This window comes from Thunnus maccoyii, chromosome 20, assembly GCF_910596095.1.
Source record: "Thunnus maccoyii chromosome 20, fThuMac1.1, whole genome shotgun sequence".
NCBI classification, from domain to species: Eukaryota; Metazoa; Chordata; class Actinopteri; order Scombriformes; family Scombridae; genus Thunnus; species Thunnus maccoyii.
In genome coordinates, this window is record NC_056552.1 from 2,734,317 (window position 1) to 2,757,710 (window position 23,394).

At 41.7% G+C, this 23,394-nt stretch overlaps 1 protein-coding gene and 1 long non-coding RNA gene across 9 annotated transcripts in view; one reads left to right on the forward strand and one right to left on the reverse strand.

Annotated features, from left to right (window-relative positions):
• The window catches only part of LOC121886498 (glutamate receptor ionotropic, delta-1-like), a 313,546-nt gene that overhangs the window by 47,543 nt on the left and 242,609 nt on the right, over nt 1-23,394 (reverse strand). For all 8 annotated transcript variants that reach the window (XM_042396524.1, XM_042396523.1, XM_042396531.1 and 5 more), the window contains 5 exons: nt 13,319-13,420; nt 11,005-11,127; nt 9,829-9,903; nt 9,284-9,626; nt 4,144-4,282 (listed from right to left, as the gene is read on the reverse strand). In XM_042396524.1, the coding sequence (XP_042252458.1) occupies nt 4,144-4,282; nt 9,284-9,626; nt 9,829-9,903; nt 11,005-11,127; nt 13,319-13,420 (782 nt within the window). The remainder of the gene's footprint in view (nt 1-4,143; nt 4,283-9,283; nt 9,627-9,828; nt 9,904-11,004; nt 11,128-13,318; nt 13,421-23,394) is intronic.
• On the forward strand, nt 13,659-16,320 carry LOC121886499. The gene is made up of 2 exons (XR_006092759.1): nt 13,659-15,619; nt 15,954-16,320. It is a non-coding gene; the product is annotated as an uncharacterized LOC121886499 (long non-coding RNA).

The following is a 23,394-nucleotide window of genomic DNA, read 5'->3' on the forward strand; positions in this document are numbered from 1 at the left end:
GTCTGGTCACCTTTACTTCCTGTGTTTGATTATCTCATCTTCCCTCACCTGTGTATTTATAGTCCAGTTTTCAGTTCGGTCTTTGTCGCGTCGTCTGCTTTCGTTCTACGTTTATTCCGTGTTCCTGTGACTTTTTCATTCTCATTATATATTTCTACATCGGATCTCGCCTGCCTGCTCCACTCACCCACCTTTGTGACAAAGTATACATAACTTATGAATTCATGCATGTAATACTTGAACTATCAGGAATGTGAAAGTATCAACAGTATCTCATTCACGCCTTTAAAACTGCAAGAAAACGTTAATTAATGCAACAACTGAGGTGTTTCGACCGTCCAGAACTCTGAGTTATTAATGATGTTCGTGTCTTCTTCATTCTGCAGTTAAAGGGAACTTCCTTAACACTGTTAACATCCACTGGGTTGTCAGTGACCTGCTTAAGTTAGTTGTAAGCAGCAGCATCATGCAGTAATGAGCAATCGGCACAATTTGGCCAATTGGAGATAACTGGAGAGGTTCACCAGTGACACCACAAACTAATAACTCACTAGCTCCCATTAGGTTAGGCCTAGAGGTCTGTAGAAGGTTTATGGTGTTCTGTATAGTTCTCGCATAAAGCATGTCCTGATTATTGTTATTCAAATATGACTCATTACAGACGAGGACCAAAAACACTTTTTTGAGCCTTATTTGAACTGATGTAGTTTAGTTTGTGTTTTAGCCACATGCTAAACAAACACATTTCCAGAAAAACTAGAAGATGTAACGTGTCAAATGAAGCCTGATACATACATCACGACCTTACAGTTCTTCTGTTAGAAGCTTTTCCATTTGGCCAAACAGGCGAAAGATTCTATAAAAAGGGTGGATGTTAAAGGGGTTAAATATTAACATAATGGTGGCATGAAATTAAATGTGTGAAGCATTAATGAAGTGGGTCTCTGGTGCCAAAGTTGTGCACTTTGCATGCGCACAACTTCCCTTCCTTAACAAAAATAATTGTTGCCAGAGAACATGATCCAGTGTTTCCTCTGTAATTGCTGCCGCCACCCCAAAGCAGTCAACCATTGAGTATTTAGATATCAATCAAGAAGAGTTGAATCGAGAGCGACTGGGCAGTCAGGGGCTCGTTTCACCAAATTTCCAACATGCAAGCTGCCGTTTTGCAACATGAGTTCATTTCCTCTGGAATTCATTTTGACGTGTTTAAACTAATCAAAAGAAAAAAACCATATTTAGGAGCCGTGTATGAGGATGTGAGAGGAGCGAAGCCAAACAAGCCCACCGGCTATCTGTGAGTGAAACAGAGCGCTGGCACTGAAGAAACATCTCCCAGAGTCTATGACTTGTGTTTATTATGACGCAGGATGAATCTATTGGCGCCGCTGCAGCTGTGACCTCATGCATTACATCATACAATAAGTGCATTAAAAGTGTAACCAAGAGGTCCAAACAATACAATCATAACAAATATCTAAATTACTGGATCAAATCAACAGGAATTACACGAAGAAAGTAATGATGTAGCTTCAGTGGACCTTTTTAACAAAGCGACAGTTTGACATTTTGGGAAACTTAATCTCTTTCTCACTAGATGTGATGTTCATTTCCTGTTCAGAAACAAACCTCTGGACCAATACAGAGCGACAGATTGATCATGTGACGCATCAAAGTGTGAAGATGTTGAATATCTGCATCAGACTGTGCAAAAAAAAGTGGCAGAATATTTACATTGTTGCATGTATTTAAAGGACTGCATTTAGTTTTTTTTTATTGTAACTCACCTGATTTCTCCAGAGATCAATTAAAAAATATCACTTTATTTTTTTGTGGCACAGGGTCACAGCTGTGAAGTCTTTAAAAAGCTGAACCCTCATAAACGTTAATCCCTGCTGGACTCGTCTCAGCTGCCTTTAAGTGCTCAGACCGACTCCGACCTCACGGATCATAAAGACTGAATGAACTTCAGGTCCAGTTGATGAAGACGAGGCTGCTCACTGATTATTGACAGTCTGATCATCACCGACGAACTGCAGCTTTAAAGCCAAAACAGACTCAGCTGTGTGTGTGTTTGTCACATATCATTACTCTGATTCATCATGCCTCCTGTTGAACAGTTTGTGTATTTTAGAAATTATAATTTCTCTTCTCACTGTATCGTTTTGCCTCAACAGATGTCAATAAAGCTGCTAGTTCTGATTCAGACAGTCCTGTTATTTATTTATTTATTTATTTATTTATTTATTTGGTTTATAAGTTTGTCATTTTCTGAAATGCACAGATGTTTGGGGAACAAAATTCATAAAATTTCTGGAAATGTAAACAGAAATTGGTTAGATCATTTTTTAAGTGAAAATGCCAAACATTTGCTGGTTTCAGATTCTAAAATCTGACAACATGTTTCCTCTCATCATGTTGTTTATCAGACAAAACAAGACATTTGAAGACTCTTGGAATATCTGATCTGCATTTATCACCGCTTTTAAATGTTTTATAAAAGTATAAAATTAGTTTATGATAAACTGATATTGAAAATACTCCTTCGTTGTAGCCTTAAATCAGTTCTTGTTGGCACAGAAACACTTTTGATGCTGAAAAAACTTCAGAATCTGGCGACAGAGCCGAGACGGAGTCTTATTATTGGTTGATACCTGAGATGTTGATCTGATTAATGGGAGATGTGATTTGAGTGAGTTATGACTCATGACAGGAAGTGAAGTTTGTGGCATGAAGTGTGTCATCGAGTGACACGGAGGAAAAACAAATATTACTGCAATAATTCAGATGCTGTTTGTATCTGTTTTTTTTAAAGAAATGTTAATTAATAATGTGATATTGATGTCATGAAAAAGGCAGTTCAGCACCTGGACAGCGTGAACGTGCTTTATGAAGTTTATAGACTTATGAACAAAGTGCGGGAACCAAAGACCACGCCTTGTACGTGTCCCATTTCCGCACCACAGCGTATTTAAACGCACCACATCTGCTCCTCTCCCTTTTGTCTCAGCTTGTAAGTCCCTCCCGCCCCGACCCCTCCGCTAACGTTTCTCTCTTCTCTGCTTGAACACAGGAACGGGGGGCTTCGTACCCCCACCCTGAGTCTCGACCCCCCCCCCCTTGTTCCCACTTACCTCCCTGACGTTACATCTATCACTCTTCCTTCCTTCCCCTCTTTCCCGCCTGCTCTTCTTTCTCCCCATCCCTTCAACCCTCACCCCCTCATCCCATGACCTTGACCCTCCTCCTTCCCCCATCCATCCTTCCTTCTCCCATCATCCCTCTCACTATCCTTCCTCCTTTTCACCCTGTTCTTCCGCCACCCTCCCAATAAACCATTAGATCCATATTCTAGAAGGAGTGGTCTTGGTTAGTGAAAGTTATCTTGTAGTTCATCTTCAAATAAGGCAGCATTTGGACACATTTCTTATTTAATAACTAAATGATTACCTTTGCTAGACGAACCTGAAATGTATCGTGAACTTTCTGCGCCATCACGGCTAACGTTAGCGCAGCGGAGCAGCGATCTCCAGCAGTAACAAACGAGACCAGCTGACTAACGTTAAACAACTTAAACCAACTCTGGTGAGAAGAAAATAACTCGTTGCTCTGCTCAGCATGTTGGACAGCGACGACGTCTTTTACCGGAGCTGCTCTTCACTGCTGGAGACGTTAATAACAACACAGCAGAGCAAACCTCCTCCTCCTCTTCCTCCTCCTCCTCTTCCTCCTCCTCTTTACTGCAGAGTGAACACACCAACTTCTGTGATGTTGGTCAATAAATTACACTTTCATTTTGTTCTTCTTCATTCAGGCAGAAGACTGTGAGATGATTCCGAATTAATGAGGTGAAAAAAGCTGCGTACTCTCACACACTTTTCTCTGCTGACGGTGACCTTCATCAAAATCGTTTATCTTAACCGCCAGTTATGTTTCATGTTGTACTTCAGTGGACTAACGACACCAGTGAAGGGTTCGGTATACTGGAGCGAGAGACAAAAATTAGTACCTCCTTTTCTATTCATTCAGACGAGAATCGTGAGTTTCCCAAAGATTCACACCCCTAAAATACATGTGTGTGTGTGTGTGTGTGTGTGTGTGTGTGTGTGTGTGTGTGTGTGAGTGTGTGTGTGAGAACCTTACCGTATAGCGTGGTCCATGCGTGACACGGTGAGGTACGCAGCCAGGTTGGCGGTGTACGACGAACACACGATGAGCGTGAAGAGCCACCAGCTGCCCATGACGATCCTGAGAGCCACCGAACCGACCACACCGTCCCCACCTTCACACACACACACACACACACACACACACACACACACACACACACACACGTATTTCAGAGTGTTTTTCAAAGCATCCGGTTTTCATATCACACAGGTGCTAATGGACACATGTTGAGGGGATCAGACCTGTGACATCTCAGTTACAGGTTGCTCTCGGCAACCGGGAAGGCCACCTGCCGTCTGATTCAAACGGCAGATGAGAGCGGTGCTTCATCACAGCGAGGCTGCGTCTAATCACAACCTGTTAGAACTAAAAGGTTTCCCAGGCAACCTGCCAGACCATAATAGGTGCAGCTGGGTGCCACTCCTGTGTGTGTGTGTGTGTGTGTGTGTGTGTGTGTGTGGATCTCCTTGTGCATATGTATGAAGGTTAGTGGATGTGAACATGCATGTTTGCAGGTGTCACAATGTGTGTGTGTGTGTGTTCCTGTATTTATGACTTTATGAGGACAGATTAAGAGTTTTAGACCTTGACACGTTTCTGAAGAGTGAAGACATTTTTGAAAAGCCAGTTACTTTTGAAAAGTGATGTTGAAGGACATTTCTGGAAAGTGACATTTTAGAAAATACAGTATGTTAAAAAGTGAGGACATTTTTTGAAAAAGTTTTGTTAAGTTAAGAGTCAAGTTCCTTTTGTAAACCGTTGATGATCTTTGAAGACATTTAGGAGGATTTTTGTGAAAACATGATGATATTTAAAAGACAGAGAGAGAGAGAGGGGAATTATTTAGAAAGTCTGGTCATCACAAACAGCTGATAAGTTCAGGGTTAAACAAACAGACACACATAATGCAGAACCTCACATTCACACACACACACACACACACACACACACACACACACACAGTCATTGTCTCACAGTGACATTTCCTGGAGCTCTGTACTCTGTAATCTGCCTCCCACTAACGCAGTTAAGCACTTTAAAGTTTGATGGCCTTGTTTCTGCTTCTCTGTTAAACATTTCAGATGCTGTAAATCCTCCAGGGATTATATTTTTTCCCTCCCGCTTTTTTTTTTGCTGTGTAATCCGTGTAACTGCTCTAAATTAAAACTCCCCCCAAAAATCAAACTGAAATCCATCTTTACAAGGAAGATAATCTTCCTCTCGCTGTGATCAGACGTGATTGTTTTTTTTTTTTAGCCAAACAGCTGAGCGGCTGAACTGTGAGACGATGTGAAAGAGAGTCACGGTTTCATGATGTTTGTGTTCAGAGTGACTCCCCAGCAGGGGGGGGGGGGGGGGGGGGGGGGCAGGAGACAAGTTCAGCATCAGAACCAGGAGACGTTGGAGAAGTTGTCTGTTAACACGTATGAATGAATATACACTCAAGTCGCTTTAATGTAAAACTCAGGATGTCAGTTTTATGAGGTGGGACCTATTTTAACAAATAGGCAAGTAGTGAGAAGGAGCGCTTCTCTGCAGAGGAAACAGATCTGCTCGTGCATGAAGGGAAAGTGCACGATCCATAACGAGCACACTGCTGCTCCTGGACCCTCCCGTGGTCAGCCCCAGACCACCAGTTTAAGGTCCTGTTCATTAATTTGTTGAAAAGGTTTATTTTTTTAATGACAGCTTTGGTTTCTTTAAAATCGTTTTGTTCAGTCATGGAGTAACAGGTCAAATCAGCAGGGTTTTAATTGCTGAAAGTATATAAACCTGATCACTGTATTCTCAGAAATGTTAAAGAATATTTGTTAAATATTGTTCAAAAATGAAATCATTAATTTTAATCATGTAAAGAATCATCAACACAGTTATCAGGACTTGATCATCTCTCTAAGGTTCTGATCCTGCTGCTGTGCAGATTGTTTTCACCTCATTTATTTCCTCATGTCATCATGTATTGATGCTGCAGGAAAGTTGATCTGTGTCTGATCCATTGTTTTATTGCCACGATTTGGTCAAATACTTAAACAATTTAATCCATAATTACTGCGATTAGTTAATTCTGATAAATATTATGACTAAGCATCATGACATGTATTTTTTAAAATATATTAATATACACAATAATAATCTTTCACATCGTAATCCTTTTATTTGTTACCTTTTGCATGTTTGTGCGCTGCTGAGCGTCCATGTGTGTAACAAGCAGAGTGCACGGGCGTTGTGTAGGCGCATCATAACGTGCCCTTAAAATAACAGTGAAACACTGCGCCATTGACTTTAGACCAGGTTTTTGTTGGTCAATAGCGCCATCACTCTCTGCTTCCTCAAGATAGCAATGTGCCAACAATGCGCCTGACCACACCTTACTTTTAGACCAACACGCCCATGTGTCTCTGCTATTTTAACAACGTGGGCGCTGGACGGGAAAATGACAACTGCGTCGGTCTTAAAATAGCAAAGAGACTTGCGCTGCGCTTAGCGCCGCTCTGCGCCGGGCGTAAGATAGGGCCCGACAAGTTTGAGTTGAATGCCGTCAGATGAACGTAAAGGTTACATCAGCACAAGGTCAAACGTGCACAAACACAGTCTGAACTGTGAGTCTTCTTCCATGTTCTAAGATGTAATAAATGTATCATCTCTGTCTTCATCTCTAATGCTGAAAGAAAGTAATATCAGTTAAATAAACTACTGTTTGAAACAAATACGTTACGTTAGCGAGCAGGTCAGTTACATCACTATCTCAGTGTCTCTCCTCTGCTCCGCTGTGACGTCTATCAGCAGGTCTCAGTGAGGGGAGTCACATCCACCTGCTACATGACGCACATTTCCTAATTTAGACATCACTTTAATTTTCATCTTTAATTTTCTAGAATTATAAGCGTAATAAAAAACAAAAAACAGGATTTTTAAACCTCTTTCCACTTTTACTCGAATATAAATACAAATAATTTTGCTGCCTCAACAAATACAGATACAAATACAAATACTGGGCCCTCTGCACAATCCTATTTGAAACACTATGACAGAGATAACTTTAAGTTGTTGAGATTCTTCTCATATCAGATCTATAAAAACAATTTTCTTCTTGTGGTGCAATCGGTGCAAAAGAGATTAGAACCCCCTAAACAACCAGAATAATAATCACTCTCTGCTTATATTTTGATTCACTCTCTCATAATGTTAAATGATGTGAAAATGTATGAGTTGATTCACAGTGAGGAGCGCCGGAGAGCGATGCTCATTCATTAAAGCTTCAACAGCAAAATAAGTTTTAAAATCCATCAGTCATGCAGCCTGAGAGAGAACAAGAAACTGTCTTCTTCCTCCTGAGAACATTTTGAACTCACAGGTACAAGCAGCTCTCTCTGTAAATGTCCTATTATGCCTGAATGAAGTCAACATTAACATAAAAGTCTCCTCTGTCTGATGACAACAAGCCATCGCTTTAACATAGATAGACGAAGTCAGCAATGTTACATATTCTATGTCTGAAAAGAGCTTCGTCTGTCTGTCTGTGTGTTTGCTGCGGGGCAGGTAGAGTTCAGCGAGTTTATTAGAGCTCGTTAGATGAAAACAGCTGCTGCTGGAAACGAGACTGATGAGAAAGCAAACAGTTAATGTGGCACAAAAACCAAAACTAGAGGCTAAAAAACTCTGAGCAAGTGAGTTCATGAGAATTCTCAATGGGTTCAGAACTACACGAGATGCTTTCACGTTCCACAAAGTCATGTAATCTATTGCTGTTTAATATTTATATACTGTATATAAGCAATGGCACTGAAAGGCTACTGAGTCCTACAAAAGACGCCTTTAGACTGTGTGATAACAGCGACTGTGTAGGTTTATATACATGAGACGCCTGTAATAAAGTCTTAGATATCAGTTTGAGGCTGTCAGGTTGTGAGATCGATGCATGTTGAAATGTAGAGTTATGATATCAATATAAAAATGTGGTGAATAATTGTCTTAAATTTCTGACTCTGTCTTTGGTTTTCAGTGGACGAGTCTCACAGTGAGATCTAGGACACTGTTTTGGATTTGATGACCAAAGATTTCATCACGTTTCTCTCAACTTTTGTCTCAGACAGAACAAAATCACAGGGGCCTAAAGAACAGACACACCACAAATAACTAATTTACACCAGCATACAGAACTGTTTCAATATTAAAACTCTGAAAGAAGCACATGATGAACAACTAACTGGTTCTGCTAACAGACGAATGTATATGGAGGTAGATAACATCACTCTGGTGGCACCTCACTTGTAAACCTGCATATATAAAGCTCATTTATGTCGAGAGTTTCATTTTTTAAGTGCTTTTGCAAAGAAATCTGTCCAGAAGATCCTGTAGAACAGTTCTACGGTGAAAATATTTATGTTCTAAATTAGGGATGCACAATATTATCGGCACGTCATCGGTATCGGCCGATATAAACATTTTCTGCCGATTATGAGAGGCCGATTTGTTGCCTTCTGCATAACTGTGCTTCCCTCCACGGACTGTTTCACCCTGATGGTCCCGGTGTTTCCTCCGCAGGCTCCACTTCACTCAAACTGCCCGTCAGACCTGCTGCTTCTTCCCACTTTAACCTGAATAACAAACCGGGGCTTGGTGCTCTGGTTGGATCCACATGGAGAGCCGGGGCTAACGTTAGCTGAGAGGCTAGCGGAGCATTAGCTGCAGCATGGCGGGAAGCACAGCCAGCTAGCCTCTCAGCTAACGTTAGCCCCGGCTCTCCATGTGGATCCAAGAGAGAGAAGACCAGAGATTAAATCCTACACATTAATCCTGTCTGTCTAATAAACTCAATGAAAACTCTACTGCTGCTCCAACTTGGCAGGTTCATTAAAGTTTTAATGCTGAGCTCCTGAACTCCAGTCTTCCTAAATTCTTCCTTCATATATTGTCTTTCTTGATCATACTTAGTACAATCTATGCTTGCATGCATAATAGTCTCCTCAGCCAGCTGGAAAAAAATATGTACATATATCGGTATCGGCAATCGGCCACAATGAGTTGGAAATATCAGCATATCGGATATCGGCAAAAAATCCAATAGCGTGCATCCCTAGTAGGTTTCTCTCATTCCCGTCTTTTCTCTCACCTTGCTGTACGAACGCTCCATAAACGATCCAGATGGCGCTGTGCAGACTGCCTGAACCCACGCCGTTGGAGGGCTGGCCCGGCGGTGCATTCTGGGTAGAGGAGGAGCGCAGCGCCTGCAGCCTGTTGAGCAGGAAGATGAGCACGCCCACCACGGGGATGGCCGCGGCGATGCAGGCCCAGACGGCGAGGTCGAAGGGCGCGAAGAGAGAGAAGATGTTGATCTTTTCTTCGGGTTTTCTCAGCAGGATGCCGACGCTGTAGTCGAGGTAACGCTTGCTGAAGTCCACCACGTTCTCGCGCTCCGGTGTGATGGTGATGGCCGACACCGCCAGGTCAGCTCTCTGGAGGACGAGGAGGTGAGGAAACAAAGAGGCAGACAGTCAATAATAAGTATTTATGTTCTGATTTATGAGAGTGTACGGTGGCCAGCAGGGACAAAATTTGACCAGAGTGAATATATCTGAGCCAGTCAGGTGTTTCTGGCTCTGGATGTTGAGTATCTGCTAGAAGTTTATGTGAACTAACAGTAAATTCTAGTATTACCTTGTTGATGAGATCACCAATCATGCCGTTCCAGGAGCCGTTGGGAAGCTGAGATCCATATTTACTGTCGGCCACCTGGAGGGAAACAGAGGAGTTCAGTGAGTTTGTGCAGTTTGGCCAAAAAACAGCCAAAAAGTTCAGATTTCAGAGGCTCAACTTCAACACGAAGTAGATCTAAATGACAGTGTGACATCATAGAGGGCTTATTTTGTTGTTTCTAACCAATCAGTAGCGACTGCTAGAAGCACTTAACTTCTCGTGTTTCTCATGTTAAAAAAATAAAAAATATGCAGATTTAATAGTTTTTATTTATACAAGTTGACTTCCAACAACCTCTACAGCTAACATTCTGACATTTCTTACATTATTTTTCTGGCTCTGGCACAAGAAGATGACATATTCATTCTTAATCCCATCCATGAAACTCTAATTGGCTCAGTTGTTTCCCCAAATGGGAAAACAGCCATCGATGAGCACAACACCAAACCTGCTTCAATAATCCACAGAAATCTCCTGCAGTCAATAAAGAGCGACTGTACAGCTCAGTGTGAGTCCTCTCACTCTCTCATCGCAAAGTTTTTTTTTTTTTTTTTGGAGAGGGCATCGATCCAGCACCTCGGTTAAAGCGGCGCCTCCGCTCAGTGTGATTAGTTTAAGCGATATAAACAGCCGAGCGTCTTTCCGCCTCTGATCCCACAACAACAGCGGGTTCTGCCAGAGCTTCCTCCTGCGTCGGGCACGGCATGGCGAAGATGCCGATCTAACCAAGCGAGACTAATACCTTCACCCTGCGGTTCATCCCCTGCAGCTACAACACTTCCAGACACCAACACTGACACAACAGGTATTAGTACAGCAAGCCGCAGCTACACACCGCCGTACCTGTGTAGGTTCCTTTTATCACTAACCAACTGCAGCTAAACAGGAAAAATATGTCCGTCATGACACAACAAGGGGATTTTATGCTAAAAAGACTGTAACTGTGGAAGATATCCACTTTATTTGACTAACTCAGATTGCACAGACGTGGTAAAATGTAGAGTAAAAGCATCATTAAGGATTAAATACACAAAGAATCGTCATCGAGGTGAGAAAATGTGATTCAGTCCTCTGAATTGTGTATCTGTGACATTTAGTTACATCTGAACTAAACCTGTGAATGTCAGTCAGTCCCACCTGGTAGATCTCGTATTTAAAGCCCAGGATTTTGGCGAGGGCGTCCAGGACATCGATGGAGAAGCCTTTATATCTCTTCGGCTGCCCCAGGATGTTCTCTGCCACCATGACAAAGGGGTCCTCCTGCAGAGAGAGAGAGAGGTGGGAGGGGGGTAAGAGAGACAAGGCTTCTCCAAATAACTGCTGCTTCAAAAAGAACTGAAAAAACAAAGAAAGTGAGATCAGTGTTTGAGGGGAAATAAGGGGGCGTTTGAAAAGAGAGGACACAAATTTAGAGCAAGACGTCCTCAAAAAATCTATCCAACAGAAAAAAATCAAAAGTAAAGTCTCCAATGAGAATATATGAGGATGTACAGTATGTGAAATATAAAATATGCATAAATAAAGTGCTTCATGAGGTATTCATATTATAATATTTCCACAGCAGAGGTTGAGAATGCACATTGCCAGTTATTCATGCAGTAATAAATGTATTCAAATGAATACATAAGGCATTTATCATTAAATAAATGTATCACCAATAAATTCCAGGATGTTCATTTTTTTTTACTTTTGTACAGAGAAAGTGATGTTTGCACACCTGTATTCAAGGTTCAGTAATTTCCTGGTCACAGCTGTAGTTTTTAACAAACAAACAGGAGGAAATACAGCATTTGTTGGGGACTATTTTCAGCAGTGGATGAATCCACATTTGGTGCTCTGGTGAGTATTTTTGGCCAGCCCGTTCTTATTCCCGGGGCATCAACAAATACCGATGCTTTATCACAACACCCGGCATCCAATACCGACGCACAAGGCAGCAGGCTTTCAACTAACCCCAATGTAAACCCATCTGCATCATTATTAGACGCCATGACACGGATGACGTCTTTATAAGGTGACATTTTCCTTCTGGGGAGGAGGCGGGTTGGGCAGATGGTGCAACTGCAAGAGACCACTGTTTGCCTCCCGCATCCAACCGCGACTCAGGACAGTTTTTTGTCGTGATGTTTACTGTTGCCATGACTACGTTTCAAGCGACCTCCGGGGCTGAAAAATGAAGCCAATGCGGAAGTGCAAAAAACTGCAGTTCCTCAAATGGCCACTTGAGGCTCCAATCCCCATAGACGTCCATGTTAAAACACCCAACTTTTACAAAAAACGTCTTTTTGTCTCTATAGCTAATTTCTCCTTTCATGACAGCTCTATGAGGGGTGATTTTTTTTTATATCTGTTAAATTTTATTAAGCCATAAAGTTGCATAGTAAAGGACAACAGGTTGCTAGCAGCTAGGTAGCTTGTTCCAGCCACCAGGCTTCATTCAGCCCATCTCAGCTCCACCCATGGATGTATTATAAAAATGGCGCCCATTCAGTCCTATAGGAATCGCTCGCCTGGCGTATACGCCAAAAAAAGCTTCAGGTTTGCTTCCGCGTTGTGCGGCCCACTGAATATGCGCAGTAGTGTTTCCCCCGCTGGCCCCGCCCACGAGTTCCCGCTCGGCCCATAGACTTTACATTGTGATGACGTCACAGATTTTTAAATCGCTTTTCCTGGCTCAAGGAAAGTTTTACAAACATAAAACCTCCATGGATCGAAAGTTCATAATAGAAAGAGTCATAATTGACGTTGTTTGCAGTTCGAGGTGTCCAGTCAACAGTTTTACAGACGTCTCTTTTACAATGGTGGTCAATGGAGGATTTTTCGCTGCAATACCGTGAGTGGCCACTGGGCGGCGCCCTATCCAGCTCTTATTACACATCCATGGCTCCACCTCTTTACCCATTTTGGATTAGTTGGGAATTAGGCGGAGTCAGACACTGCCAAGATGGCGACGAAACCAATGGGTGACGTCACGGTGGCTTTGTCCATATTTTTTTTACAGTCTGTGGTTTCAAGTGATCATTTTAACTCAAACCATGATCTTTCCCTAAACCTAATCAAGTGATTTTTGTGTCTAACCCTAAACCAGACCACACCAGTTGCTCTGAGCGTGTAATATTGCTGCGGATGGGTTTACACTGGATTTAGCTGAAAGCCCGGTGTGTCACTATATAGACGCCAAAGGGTGCCTTGTGTGTTTACATGAGACGCCAGAGCGGCATGACAAAGTGTCGGTATTTAGGATGACATCGTGTTGTTCTGGCAGCAGGACGGTGTGTGTGTGTGGGATTGAGTCAGAATAAACTACAGTGTGTGTGTTCATGGTGATGATGGAACATGTCAGCCGGTGCAGTTGTGTGGCTCATTGATGTGTTTTTAATAGTTTTTGGACAACAACGGAGGCACAGAGGAAGAAGATGGATTGTGAATGATTAAATATGACGTCACCTACCAGTAAAGTGACCACTTTGACCGTCACTCCCTGCATGCCGTTCTCTATACGGCTCTCCTTCAGACTGCCGTTCAGTCCGTGAACTGAGTCCCAGGTAGCCAGCTGCAGAGACAATTAAAAGGAGACAGACTGTAAGCAAACACAAGTACACAACAGAGGCATCCATCACATATGGCTTGATGAGCTTTAATCATTTAATTTGTGTGTCAAAGGTCCTCGGAGAGAGAAAAACTAGAGGTGAATACAACGGGCCGAGCAGCCGCCCGTGAAGCTCTACAAGCTGCAATTTGGCAATTTATTCACTGATCTCATTGGTCCCATTTTCGTGTGGTAGAGTCCGCTGCTGCAAATTAGACAGGCACAAAAATGAGACGAGGGTGGAAAAAATGCCATCGACCCACTCCAGCATGTTTTCATTCATGGCTGTGATTGCAGACACAAAACGAGCCTGACCTAATTAGGTCACAAGACACCTACTGCCTTCTCCAACAAGCCTCTCAAAGCCCCAAACATCCCTCTCAGTGTAATGTACTCAGAAAGCATCGACAGTTCATTTGCCTCCTACAGACACAGAGTCCATGGATATCAGTGTGTGTGTGTGTGTGTTAGGGAGCATGTCACATGATATAATTATGAACCAGACGTCCTCACAAACTCATTCTGCACTTGTTTTTAAAGGTTCATACTATATTTTCAGCATGTTATGTACCAGTGTACAGTCAAAAAACAATTGAGGGATCCACAGATGATTAAAGGAGCAATAAGATATTTCTGTTACACAAAATTATCTTGGTTTTTTCCTAAATTTGTTCACTTTATTCTTTGTTTAAGGCTCTAAAAATCCTTTTAAATGAAAAAGTCACAGAAGAAAAACCATCGATTTTGGGTTGAACTACTCACAATACTTGTCTTGAAGGGTCACACTGCTTCATTTTAAGGGTCCACAAGAGAAAAAGGTTGTGAACAATTGTTGTAGACTGAACTATGAAACTATGGAAGCCCAGTTCTGCCACTTGGGGCCACCAGAAAAAGCTGTAAAAGCAACATTTTGTAAAGGCTGCACCAGAAACGTGGGCATGCATGTATGTGATTGGCCATCACAGCACAGTATTGGCAATATATGCAACATATAGACATTTTTGAAATGAAGGCAAACATATGAATGGCTAAAAGGACCAGAAGATGAAGAAACAAGAAACTGTTCTTGAATACTGTATATACAATGTTCTGCAAAAGTTTTAGGCACTTCGGATGTTTAGATTCATTATGCAACACCGTCAGGGAGGCAGCTGATTGGTCTCAAATGTGTTCTGCAGCATGACAACGAGCCCAAACGTCCAGCCAGAGTCATAAAGAACCATCTTCAGCAACGAGATGGTCTCAACATCATGGAGTCAGTCTGGGCGTCTGCTGTTTTAAAAGCAAATCTGCTCACAGCAAATATTGATTTCATTTAGTTTTCCGCTGTTCACTCGACTTTGTGTGAAATTGATAAATAAAACATATTCATGGCATTATTTTTTTAAAGCACCTTTACTTTACTTTTAGTGCCTGAAACTTTGTCAATGGTCCCAACTGGTGTAGCCTCAGGCTCCAGATTATCCCTCGGACATCAGGTCACAGTCCAGACAATTTAAAACCCACTCAGTACGTCCCTGTCAGTAGATTCAAACCCACCACATTCTTATTGTGGGGAGACATACAGGGCTAACCACTACTGCAATAACTTCACTACAACTGAGGTTTAAAGCTCAATAAAACAAGATGCACTGCAGCAAGAGAATGAAACTGTTTTTACAGCAGAACATGTAAACAGACCTGATGCAAAGAACAAGGAAATACGACATCTGCAGTGGTGAAAATGATAAAGAAAAGTGTGGTTTCAAGCCAGGTCAGTGCTTCACTGCATAAAACTGAACCGTCGGTGGTTCAGAATCCAGCCGCCTCACAAGTTAAGGAACACGTGATGGTTTCAGCCGCCAGCAAATCCAATAAGATCTCTTCTCCAAAAGCCATATAAGTGGAGAACTTTGGTGAAGAAACTACAAGTCAAAGAGCTTGGCCCAGATATATCTGACATCAACATCTGACAACAGGCTAGCGGAAAAGGTCAAATGTTCATGCGAGGCTCGGCTAGCTGGATGTAAATACCAGATTCCCATGCTTACTTTTTAAAATGATGGGGTCAGATACATGTGGACTGTTACAGGAGTAAAGAAACATTCAGTGGATCTGTAGCAGCAGCCTATAGAGAGACAGAGGACGCCAGGACAAGAGGAACAACAGCGGTTGGCTACAGAGGTAAGCTGTAACATAGTTCTGTTTACGAGACACTCAAGATGTGTTAAACTACACACCTCTGCTATGTGTCACTGTCTGCCTTCTTCACTTCCAGCGTAATAATAAAAGAGCTGTACTTTTTCTTTCATTCTGACATGTGACAGGTTCCTTTCACCACACAGCTGCTGAGGAAGGCAAAGACACATTCCTGATATTAATCAGAAAGCTGTCCTTGCTTGTTACAAAATAACATGTTCATCTTGTCAGAGGATGCTGGTGACATTATTTAGACTGAAAGATGTGAAAATTTGATGTTCTGCCCTGTTTTTCTTTTTAATTATGTATCATTTCATAGGTGTGTGATACTGTTTTGAGTCACGACATGGAGCTGTTCTCTTTCACTGAGCACCTCATCAGTGCCGCTCTGTTGCGAGGAGACTTGTTCCCAGAACACCCAGTAAAGTTCCCGGATTCAGTGCTGGAAACCACAGCGGAGACCTTCACCAACAGAACTATTCCCGATCCATGAGAACGACCAGTTCAAGGCTCGCAGTGATGCGCAGACTCTGTTCCGGTTGTTCATGGAGAACAACCTTCAGTCTTTTCATCACTACAGCCATGATGACAGCAGAATCAGAGAGGCGATTCTCTACTATATAGAGGATCAAGACCTTCCTGAGGAACATCACGATCACCTGAATGCTCTGGCTGTGCTATTCATGTGTCACATGCACACACACACACACACACACACACACACTGCTACCCAAAGATATTTCATTGACTCTCATATTAGACACATGAAAGGAGCGCATTTTAGAAACAGAAACCAACATTTTTTTTGGAATTTTTGCTTAAAAAAAATCAAAATTGTTGCAAATTATATTTTTTTCGATCGACTAATTGATTAATCAATTAATCGTCGCAGCTCTGGAGCACATTAACAGTTAGCAACATTTTAGCTTGATCATGAAATACTGTACGCTTCTCTTCCCATCAAGGGTTTGAGTTCAGCCTCTTGACATTCATTTCTTTATTATTCATCCTTTAAACAGTGTAAGATTTCCTAGAAACATCAAGTAAATCTATATAATTTGATGTATTTGTATTTTATTCTGTGTGCCTCTTGCTTTGCCTATTTACTACTAACGGTGCAGCTGCGCACCTCGGCCACAAGGGGTCACTGGTGTAACAGTCAACAGCCTTTCCAACAGATGTTATGTGTAAAAATAAATAAATTGTTTACGAGTTCAGTTTCAAATGCAAATGGAAAGCTTGTGTTTGTGCAATATGCTGTTTATGTTTTTGTGTGAACTTTTTAATATTGGCATTTAATAATTACTGACAGTTTCACAGAACACTGGTTTCCTGCAGTTTGTGTTAAATTATACTGGGATGGTTACTGGAACTGACTGAAAACTGGCATAAGTCCACCTAGAATATTTTTTTCACCAGTACAGCTTGTGTGTATCCACGTTGCATAATCGCTCTGTGAGTGCATTCATGCCTGACTGTAAATGTGTGTGTGTGTGTGTGTGTCATTTTGATAAAGAGCATCCTAGTTACCATAGAAACACACACACACAAAATAGCCTTATTTGCTTTTCTGCCTCTCTCGTTGATGTTTATTGATCGGGTGGGACGGTGGTTGAACAGGCTCCACACTCATGCATGTCTGTGTGTATTTAATCCATTAATCCTCACTGCATCGGTTAAGTGTTTGTGCTTCGTTCCTTCTGAGAAAAACCGCAGCCTTCACCCTTCATGAAGAAAAATAAACAAACAAAACAAAGCAAACAAAAAAAAAAAAACGCCTTAATTCCTCATAAACTCGTTAAACAAATTGGTTTATGAGAATCCATCCATGCGTCCAAAAAAACACGTTAAAAAAAAAATCAATACAATAAAAAACGGGTCACTTTCACATTAGAGAAGGCTAATAAACAGTGTGATCAACCACGGTCTGATTAATTTTAGCTGACAGTTAATGCGAACACGCTCCGTAATCTCTGACAGAATGTCTTAATTAGCGTCGTTAAGATAAACACGCTGTCTGTTTCTTGTTGTACACTGTACAGAGCTGTAAACAGCCAGCCGGGGTCATACAATAATACAAGGCTAACATGCCTGCTGCAATTTGCTCTGCTAATGTTCTCCTAATGATGCAACGGCTAGATAGAGCACAGAGCAGTGTGTTTATCGAGCTCCAGTAGCAGCACACAGTAGGATCTCGGATAATTGCATGCTGTTGCTGCATCTTCGCTTGCAGTGATCAGAAAAACAAAAATAATTCAAGTAAATGTGTTATCTGTGTCATTGTACTAGTCCTCCTGTGTATTTAATCTGTCAGCTCTGCTCTCCTGCTGCAGAAAAATACCATCTGTGAAGAAGTTAATATACAGGGGAAGCAGTAAAGATGAGACTGAGGAAGACTACAGTGCTACAACTGTGTTGGAAAACATCAGTTTCTTTGCTAAAAAAGCCTGCAGACATGACACCTGCAAGCAAGAGGTCAACCACGACTCCCAAGGTGCATTTCAGTCAGAGATATCCGATCACAGAGCTTCCATTTCTAGTGCGTGCATCGCTAATGGTCACCTGAAGCGAAAGATTACACTTGAAATGTGATAGCATTCAGTTCAGATTCTGGTTCAGTTTTGGATGAATTTAGTAACCATAGCGACATTACTACAGGTCTGATTTGCACCTCTGAGGATTGTGGGTATTGTAGTACTTGGAGACATCCACCAAAACATCTTTTTGATCTGTTTACACTAATAAAGGCTGCAAATCAGTCAGTGTGCTCCAGTCCAGACACAAAGTTGAATAATTAAAAGTTTTGGTTGTAACATAAACCTATAAATCTGCTATAAAACTCCTGTGTTTCTATAGCAACGATTATGAATAACAACTAAAAAGTTGGAAGTGAATGATTGGTCAGACATATTCTTTCCTAATTCTTTGATCCGACGTGATAGCATCCAAAATATTTCAGTGGTAATGTTAGCATGCTAAAACGCCAACATGCTAACTTGCATATTACAAACAGTGAACGTCCATGTTAGCATGCTAACTGTAGCACTGTAACAGGTCAGAGTGGTAACACTTTCATTTAGTCGCCTTACTTAGCATCAATAAACAGTATACAAACATTTAATAAATGGTTTTTAACTCACTATAATGTAGTTATTAGCAGATATGAGTGTTTATTGATTGATTGTATTTTTCAACAACTATAAGTGTTAGCTGCTGTATAAACAGATAATGAATGATAATATAGTAAAACACAGTTGTAGTAATATAAAATATGTCTTCATGGGAGAAGTTACAATTGCTGACAAATGCTGAAAATGAACAAACCCTTAAAAATATCCTTATATCTGCTTATATCAACATTATGATTATACAGTGTTTAATAGCCACCTTCTTTCTTTACTATATTTAGACTGTCTATAGACATAAACAGAGGTTAAAGATGAGAGAAATTCAACAAGAAAAAGCAAACTAAGAAAAAAGAGGAGGCGTTGAGCAGGCTGAGAATGATGGAGAGGCAGGAAGAAAGGAGGCGGAGAAGGAAAGAAAAAAGGAAAGAAGGAAAGAGGGAGCGCTTGTTTAATAATCAGAGCTATTCTCAGCTCACTGCTGTCCTTTAGATGATCTCAACCCCTCGTTTTTCTTTCTGTGGGTGATAGTGGGGGTGTTCTTCATTAACACACACAGATAAATTAACTCCACAGTTTGAAGTTCGGCTTCCTTTTCTTCGGTCTCATTTGAACTGTTGAACCATGGCCACCAAAGTAAGGAGGAGAAGTAAGGAGATATCATGCATTAAGACTGAAACTGCTCTACCCAGCAGTGACAATCCTTTTTGTGGGTCCCTCTGGATCTGTAATGAGGCTTCAGACTGACAGTAAAATGCAGCGGAGGCAGTGGGTCATCGGCAGCCTGGAGGGTAGAAATGGGACTTTTACAGTCTTTAAGATGCTTTAATGGTGTCTGTTTACAGCACCCACAGATACAAGCAGCAGAGATTAGATGACTGTTGTAGAAATACAATGAAATTATGATTTTAAAGCCTGACTCATGTTTGGTGGATTCCTTAATGTCACACAAATATGGTACAAAGAAAATGTGAAAGGATCCGACTGTAGATTTGTCTAATTAAAGGGTATAAATAAGAAGCAGGGGTGGATTACCAACCGGGCAGAGCTGGCAACTGCCCCGGGGCCCCAAAAGACCCAGATTTACTCCATGGGTCTACACAATCTGATAAACAGCAAATTTGTTAGAAATTTGCACCACTGAAGAACAATATAAAGATCATCAGAGCTCCATCTTGTTGTTCTGTGTCAAAATCTAGTTTTAAGACATGAATTGCTTTAGTTTATATTGAACTCAATGAAACTGAGGGCAAGGACGTATTATTCTAACCAACAATTGTGCAATTGCAACCAACAATTCATTCAATTTTATTATGTGTAAATCTGACAGTTATTCTCTTCAGTAGTCATTATTTCCTGAAGCCCAAATTAACATGTTACACATTAAAATATAATATAAAACATTTGTTTTGTTTGACCAACAGGCAACAACCCAAAGATATTTAATTTCCCATCATGGAAAACTGGGAAATTACCAAATATTCCCATTAGAGAATCTGGTACCAAAACAAAAAATTACTTAAACAATTAATCAATTATCAAAATCATTGCTAATTTTGTCAATCAACTAATCATTTCAGCTCCAGAGTATTACCATGTATAAAGGGGGTCAGCAGGGGCCCAATAGGAGGTTAATCCGGCCATGATGACAAGGTGTTTATGTGGAGTAAATCACACAGCAACTATAATTTGTGAAGTGGTGTTTATGTTGCAAATGTAGAGGAATCGTATGTGTTTTAATTTTAACTTTATTAAAAGTACAATTTTATTGAAGTTTGAAGTAAAACGGTTTGAAAATATCTCATCAAAGCCAAAGTTCAGGACATGTTTGGCCATGAATCGTGTGTTTTATCTCATTTATTTCTTTGTATTTTCATTTATTTAGGTCTTTAGTTGCACATTTGATGGTTGGTTTCCAAATTGGTTTTGGAAAACCAATTGTGTCATTTGGGAGGAGTGGAAAGTAAGTCCTATTTTCTTTTGCACTGTACAAATTATGATGATTTAATAGAGCTAATCTTCCATGAAATGGCTAAAAAAACAAACCTAAAATATTCTGGTGAACAGATGGTTAAGTTTGCTGAAAAAGACGGCAAGATGGACCATTTAATTAGTACTTACTCTGGTTTCTCCAAGACTGTTTTTGTCAGTGATTTATGATTATTGTTGGTGACAATTTAAAAAAATGCTCTTCCAAATATCAATTAGACAGCTAATAAAAGCATTTATTTATAATAAAAGTATTATTTGGAGCGTAGGAGACTTTTAAATGGTACACACCTGAATCTATTTTTAAAGGTGTGTTGTGGAGGGAAGGAAGCTGTGTGAAACCTCTGTAGCCCGCTGCTCATCTCTGCTGGAGGCTAGCAGCTCCAGGCTACATTAGCTGTCTGAACTGTCAGGGGTCCAGTTGCATTGTGGGTAATTTAGGTGCCAAGTGTTGACATGGAAGAAGAATGTATGGAATAAAAAAGAAACAGCTCAGCCATGTTTTTGTTGATGACACTTTTTTTTTTTTACTGCGCTTGAACAACTAAACTTCCCCCCTGAGAGGAAATAATGAAGACAGTTTGTTCTGCACCAACGAGGCCACGCTCCACATCTCTGTGAACACAGCACCTATTATTCCTGACAATTATTAGATTATTAATAGTAGAAATAGATTTTCCAAAATGCCAGGCAGTCCCAGGTGAGTTTCTAACTGCAGCTCGTTTTGCTGACTTATAGTGGCCATGTTGCTCTGTGGGCTGTGAAAGGAGCCCATAATGAGAGGAAGAGGAGACAACAAAAATATGAGATACGCTCAGAGAATCTGGTGAGTTTGGTGTTTATAGCATCAGCATGTTACACAATCTGAACAGCACACCCACCAACCTGCCTGTTCTTTCTGTTTCAAGGGATTAAATTTTCTCATTCTATTTAACCATCTTTTATTAAAATGTCTGAGGTCATCAGATGATTAAAGACCAACTGAAATTAAATTTCCTTTTTTCTTCTCTACTACGGCAACATATCTGCTCTGCTTTATCTATCTGTCTCTATCTGTCCTGTGTTCTCCTTTGAGAAAACATCTGAGACGAAAAAGGGAGAAATTTATATTTTAAACTCTTTGATTTCATGATGGTTTACCTTCTACGTTCTGAATGGTGTAATACTGGTAGCCTGCCAGCTGCTGTCAATCAAACATAGACCCTGACATGCCTCCCCAGCTGCTGTTAATCAAACGCAGACACCGACACGCCTCCCCAGCTGCTGTCAATCAAACACAGAGACCGACACGTCTCCCAGCTGCTGTCAATCAAACACAGAGACCGACACGCCTCCCCAGCTGCTGTCAATCAAACACAGACACCGCCACCCCTCCCAAGCTGCTGTTAATCAAACACAGACACCGCCACCCCTCCCCAGCTGCTGTTAATCGAACACAGACACCGACACGCCCCCCAAAACTGCTGTCAATTAAACACAGACACCAACACGTCTCCCAGCTGCTGTTAATCAAACACAGACACCAACACACCTCCCCAGCAGCTGTCAATCAAACACAGAGACCGACATGCCCCTCCAGCTGCTGTTAATCAAACACAGAGACCAACACACCTCCCCAGCTGCTGTCAATCAAACACAGAGACCGACATGCCCCTCCAGCTGCTGTTAATCAAACACAGAGACCAACACACCTCCCCAGCTGCTGTCAATCAAACACAGAGACCGACATGCCCCTCCAGCTGCTGTCAATCATACACAGAGACCAACACGCCTCCCAGCTGCTGTTAATCAAACACAGACACCAACACGCCTCCCCAGCTGCTGTCAATCAAACACAGAGACCAACACACCTCCCCAGCTGCTGTCAATCAAACACAGAGACCGACATGCCCCTCCAGCTGCTGTTATTCAAACACAGACACCAACACACCTCCCCAGCTGCTGTCAATCAAACACAGACACCAACACGTCTCCTCAGCTGCTGTCAATCAAACACAGACACCAACACGCCTACCCAGCTGCTGTCAATCAAACACAGACACCAACACGCCTCCCCAGCTGCTGCCAATCAAACACAGACACCAACACGCCTCCCCAGCTGCTGTCAATCAAATGCAGATATGCCCCTTCCCACCTCCATAATAGTGCCACAGCTTTTGGGAAGAAGCTGTTTTTCAGTCTGTTTGTGCGTGTACGGATTGATCTGTAGCGCCTGCCTGATGGGAGGAGCCGAAACAGATGGCGTCCAGGGTGTGTAATGTCTTTTATGATGTTCTTCCCTCCTCACACAGCGAGCGCTGTGAAGATGTTCCAGTGATGGCAGCTCAATTCCAACAATGTCCTGTGCTGTTTTCGCAACATGCTGGAGGGCTTTTTTGTCAGCTTTGGTGCAGCTGCTGTACCAGGCTGTCATGTAGTTTGTTAGGATGCTCTCTGTGGTGCATCTGTACAGTTGACAAGCAGCTTTTGGGGGAAGTTGGCTCTCCTTAGCCTCTGAAAATACAAGCACTGTTGTGCCTTACACACCACTGCTGAGGTGTTGTCAGCCCAGGAGAGGTCCTCTGTGATGATGACTCCCAGGAACCTGAAGCTGGGGACTCTCTCTGCTTTCTTCTCTTTTTCCTGATATTCAATGTTCAGGATGTC